The following is a 4969-nucleotide window of genomic DNA, read 5'->3' as shown; positions in this document are numbered from 1 at the left end:
GGGGGCCCCTGGGGGCCCCTGGGGGGCCCCAGGGGGGCCCCTAAGCAAAATAAGGCACAGATATTTAATTAGTTCTGAAGCAGCATTTGGGAGGCAAATAAAAGCTGCAGCAAAGGGGTTTCTAGAAGTAATAAAGCTGCAGAGGAGAGGACTCAGCAGCAGCAGCAGCAGCAGCAGCAGCAGCAGCAACTGCAGCAGCAGCAGCAGCAGCAGCAGCAGCAGCAGCAGCAGCAGCAGCAGCAGCAGCAGCAGCAGCTGGGGTTACATACAAACGCCTTAGTAAACTATCTTGCAGAAGTCAAGGCTGCTGCTGCACTTATCTTCCCAAGGGGCTTCGCTAAACCCTCATGTGGGCTTCTAAACCCTAAACCCTAAACCCTAATTGCAGAACTGGTACATTAAATGTGCTTCTAAACCCTAAACCCTAAACCCTACTTGCAAAAGTGGTTCATTAAATGCTGCGATGCAGAATGAGAGAAAACACAAATAAAAAGGAAGACAAAAATAAATGTTGGAACTTATTTGTGAGGGTTTAGGGTTTAGGGTTTAGAGTTTAGGGTTTAGGGTTTAGGGTTTACGGCCAAGGAAGTGGCGCTGCTTGCTGCTTCCACCTTGCCGTGCTACCAAGCACCTTTGCCTCTAGAAGGCCCCATCCCAAACCCTAAACCCTAAACCCTAAACCCTAAACCCTAAACCCTAAATTGGGGAAACTAGAGGGGGTTTGCCAGCTGGCCCTGCTTTGACTTCTCTGTCTGGATCTGTTCACCTGGGATTCAAAATCCTAAATCCTAAACCCTAGAATGCCGAAACCCTAAACCCTAAACCCTAGATGGGCTAAACCCCAAACCCTAGATGGGCTAAACCCTAAACCCTAAACCCTAGATAGCGACTACGCAGAGCACCCAAGAACAGTCAAATAAAAAAAAACAGAAGTTTATTTCATTTCATTTCTAAATCTAATCCAAACCAAAACAAAACCCAATTCACAAACAAATGAAGTCATAAACAGGGGCCCCCAGGGGCCCCAGAGGCCCTTGAGGGCCCCCAGGGGCCCCGGGGGGCCCCCAGGGGCCCTGGAGGCCCCCGGGGGCCCCCAGGGGCCTCTGGGGGCCCCCAGGGGCCCCCGGAGGCCCCCGGGGGCCCCCCAGCGTCACCAAGGGGCCCCAGAGGCCCTCTTTTGAAGCTTCTGCTTACACTGCGGTAAAAGGGGGCCCCCAAGAGGCCCCAAGGGGGCCCCAAGAGGCCTCAAGGGGGCCCCCCAAGGGGGCCCCAATGGGGCCCCTTGGGGCCCCAAGGGGCCCCAAGGGGGCCCTTTTATAAGGGTCCTTTACTACGCTGTAGGGGCCCCCAAGTAAGGGGCCACCTTCAGGGGGCCCCTTTCTTGACTGCCCCAGAGGGCCCCAAAAGACCTTGGGGGGCCCCCCAGATGGGGGCCCCTAAAAGACCTTGGGGGGCCCCCTTTATGGGCTGTTGGGGGCCCCTAAAAGACCTTGGGGGGCCCCCCTTAGGGGCAGTTGGGGGCCCCTACAAAAGCTTAGGGGCCCCCCCTTTTCGTGCAGTTGGGGACCCCCAGAAGACCTTGGGGGCCCCCCTTTATAGGCAGTTGGGGGCCCCCAGAAGACCTTGGGGGCCCCCCTTTATACTGGGGGCCCCTAGAAGGCCTTGGGGGGCCCCCCTTTTAGGCAGTTGGGGGCCCCTAGAAGGCCTTGGGGGGCCCCCCTTTTAGGCAGTTGGGGGCCCCTACAAGACCTTGGGGGGCCCCCCTTTGTAGGCAGTTGGGGGCCCCTAGAAGACCTTGGGGGGCCCCCCTTTGTAGGCAGTTGGGGGGCCCCCTGCTAGCCAAGCTCTGTGTAGGGTTTGGGGCATTTGGGCAACAAGCAAATCATTGTCTGTTCCTGAAAACACAAAAAAGGGTTTTCAAGTTTATTTTTAAAAAGATTTCTTTTGCATTTTGCAGCAGCAGACAAACCCTAATCAGGCCCCCAAACCCTAAACCCTAAACCCTAAACCCTCGCTCCAGCAGCAGCACCGGCACAGCCAAAAACTGACACGCTAGGGTCTAGGGTTTAGCAAGACGCGTTTGAGTGCGTGGGGATTTAGGGTTTAGGGTTTAGAGGGGCAACTGGGGGCTTAGGGTTTGTCTGACACGCTAGGGTTTAGGGTTTAGCACGAAGCAGCTGAGTGCGTGGGGGTTTAGGGTTTAGAGGGACAACTGGGGGTTTAGGGTTTGCAAAAGGCCCTCCCTAGCACTAGAGATTTGTTCGGAGAGCGCATGAAGGCGCTTTTAGGGTTTGCGGCGCCGCGAGGGTTTAGGGTCTAGGGTTTAGGGTTTAGGGTTTAGGGTTTGGCCTACCGTCTGCGTCTCTGCATGCATCGAGGCGCTCTGGGGCTATCCAGAAGGCCTGGGGACGCAAAGGGTCTCTTAAAAGAAAAGACAAAACTTGACAAGGCCTCACTCCTTCTTGAAAAAGATATTTAACTGACTCAGGAGACACAGCAGCAGCAGCAGCAGCAGCAGCAGCAGCTGCTGCTGCTGCTGCTGGTGCTGCTGCTGGGGACGGCGTGGACGGCGAGGGTCGCGGGCGCTTTGGAGGGCCGGTGGGAGAAGCTGCAGCAGCTGCAGCGGCAGCAGCAGCAGCAGCAGCAGCACCTCCCTCCTGCTGCTGCTGCTGCTGCTGCTGCTGTAAGAGAGCTGCAGCAGCAGCAGCAGAAAGAGACAGGGCCACTCCACACACCAGCACAAAGTGGCCTGAGGAGAACACGCAGCAGCCGCTGCCTTACTCTCGCCAACCCAAACCCTAAACCCTAAACCCTAAACCCTAAACCCTAAACCCTAAACCCTAAAATCTGAGCACTAAGCGCCAAAGCACAAGCCTTATGCCCAGAAAATGGCCGCACTAGGAACCAGTCCAAACCCGGTCAGCATCCACTGCCACAAACCCTAAACCCTAAACCCTAAACCCTAAACCCTAAACCCTAAACCCTAAACCCTAATGGAGTTCGTCTAGACCGCAGCCGCAGCCCCCCGCGCATGCGCCCCGTCTTGAGGGCGCAAGGAGGCGCCTGGGCAGGCCGGAGGCGGGCTGCCTGCCTCTCTAGGGTTTAGGGTTTAGGGTTTAGGGTTTAGGGTTTAGGGTTTACCATCGTACTGGGTGCGGGGCACTGCGCGCAGCTCCCGCGCCCCCAAACGGCCCCCGTCCAGCAGCACAACAGCCACTCTTCCCTGCAGCAGCTCGTGGGCCAGTTGGGCCCTCGAGACTCTTCTGAGAAGCAAAAAGAAACAAAAAATACTTCAAAACACTTCTTTAAAACACTTCTTAAACCCCTTCTAAACCCTCAAGTCAACGCGGGGGCCCCCTCGGCCCTCAGCCGCCTTTTCAGGCCCAACGGGGGGCCCCTTAGGGTGGCCGTTGAGGAGCTTCTGAAGAGCCCCTAGGGGCCCCTAGGGGGCCCCTAGGGAGCCCTTTTAAACAGCCCTGAGGGGGCCCCTTCGGGGCCCCTTGGGGGCCCCTAGGGGCCCCTTCGGGGCCCCCGAGTTGGCCGCTTCGTGAGCCCGCAGGGCCCCTAGGGGGCCCCTGGGGGCCCCAAGAAGAGCCGACGGGGCCGTTGAGGGGCCCCAGGGGCCCTCAGGGGGCCCCGGGGAGCCGCGCAGACGGGTTTGAAGTATTTTAATTACCTTTTCTGGATCTGAAGTCCAATCTTTTGGGCTTTTTTGAAGTTTGCTGCTACTCTTTTGGCCTCTTTGTCGAAGGCTTGAGGCGCGTCGGAAAAGGATTTGTAAAAGGGCTGAAAAGGCGCAAAAAGAGGCACTTTCGGGTGTACGTACACCCCAGCCCTTCGGGTGTACGTACACCCCAGCCCTCCCGGTGTACGTGCACCCCAGCCCTTCAGGTGTACGTACACCCCACCCCACGGCCCAGCAGGCCCTCAGCAGCAAACATGCACAAACAAGTGCTCGAAAACTTGCATGCATGCATGCGCGCATGCATGCATGCATGCATGGGCTTGGGGTGTCTCGACACCTTGTCTGCGTGGCGGGGGTCGACTCCAGTGCAGAGCGTGGCGAAGCCGCAGGGCAAGTGCTGCAGCAGCAGCAGCAAATCGACAGTCCAGCCCCCGCGGGCGAGCTGCTGCAGCAGCAGCAGCGCCTGCCGCCTGCATGCAGGCTGGGGGGCCCCCCTCAGCAGCGGCCCGAAGGGGCCCCTCTCCGCGCTGCAGCGGGGGGCCCCCCGGGGGCCCCGGGGGCCCCCCTCCCCCCCGCAGCTGCAGCAGCAGCAGCTGGGCGGCTCCGCAGCGCCTGCTGCTGCGCTCTCAGCAGCAGCAGCAGCAGCAGCAGCAGCAGCAGCAGCAGGCGGGGAGTCTCCTGCTGCAGCAGGCTCGCTGGCCTCCGAGGCCCCCGATGAGGGGGCCCCCACGGCACTGTCCAGGCCCGCTGGGGGCCCCCTCTGGGGCCCCTTCGGGTGCCCCTTCGGGGGCCCCCTTCGGGGGCCCCTTGAGGCGGGGCTGCTGCTGCTGCTGCAGCTGCTGCAGCTGCTGCAGCTGCTGCAGCTGCAGCTGCTGCTGTCGCTGTCTGTGCTGCTGCGGGGAGACAAATCTGCTGCTGCAGGAGACAAGAGAAAGGGGGGCTGGGGGCAGCAGCCCGAAGCATGCAGCGACCTGAATGCAGCAGCAGCAGCAGCAGCAGCAGCAGCAGCAGCAGCAGCAGCTTCTCAACTTGAAAAGGAGACTTTGTTTGAAATTAAATTAAATGCACTTGAAGGGATAGTTCGAAAAAGCCCCACCTTAATATCATTAAAGCGCATGCAAGCCCGCAGTCCATCTCCCCCTTCTGGGAGACCCACTGCATCTCTGTGCAGAAATAAAGCACTTGCTGCTGCTGCTGCTGCTGCTGCTGCTGCTGCTGCTGCTGCTGCTGCTGAGGGTCTGCGGGCGGGGCCGGCATCGGGCCCCGCCCCCAGGCGCCACCCAT

General features: G+C 59.4%; 1 protein-coding gene across 1 annotated transcript; it reads right to left on the bottom strand.

The window, feature by feature from the left end:
• Positions 1 to 1785: 1785 nt before the first annotated feature.
• Positions 1786 to 4969, bottom strand: ENH_00084150 (hypothetical protein, conserved; the record flags this gene model as incomplete). Its single annotated transcript, XM_013577931.1, has 6 exons — positions 1786 to 1895; positions 2354 to 2749; positions 3142 to 3263; positions 3677 to 3786; positions 4023 to 4656; positions 4782 to 4969. 6 exons carry the CDS (start codon positions 4967 to 4969, stop codon positions 1786 to 1788), a joined length of 1560 nt encoding a protein of 519 aa, XP_013433385.1.

Source organism: Eimeria necatrix, genomic scaffold, assembly GCF_000499385.1.
Source record: "Eimeria necatrix Houghton genomic scaffold, Enh_scaff955, whole genome shotgun sequence".
NCBI lineage: Eukaryota > Apicomplexa > Conoidasida > Eucoccidiorida > Eimeriidae > Eimeria > Eimeria necatrix.
The sequence above is the reverse complement of the archived record's forward strand: the minus strand, read 5'-3'. Positions and strand labels throughout refer to the sequence as shown.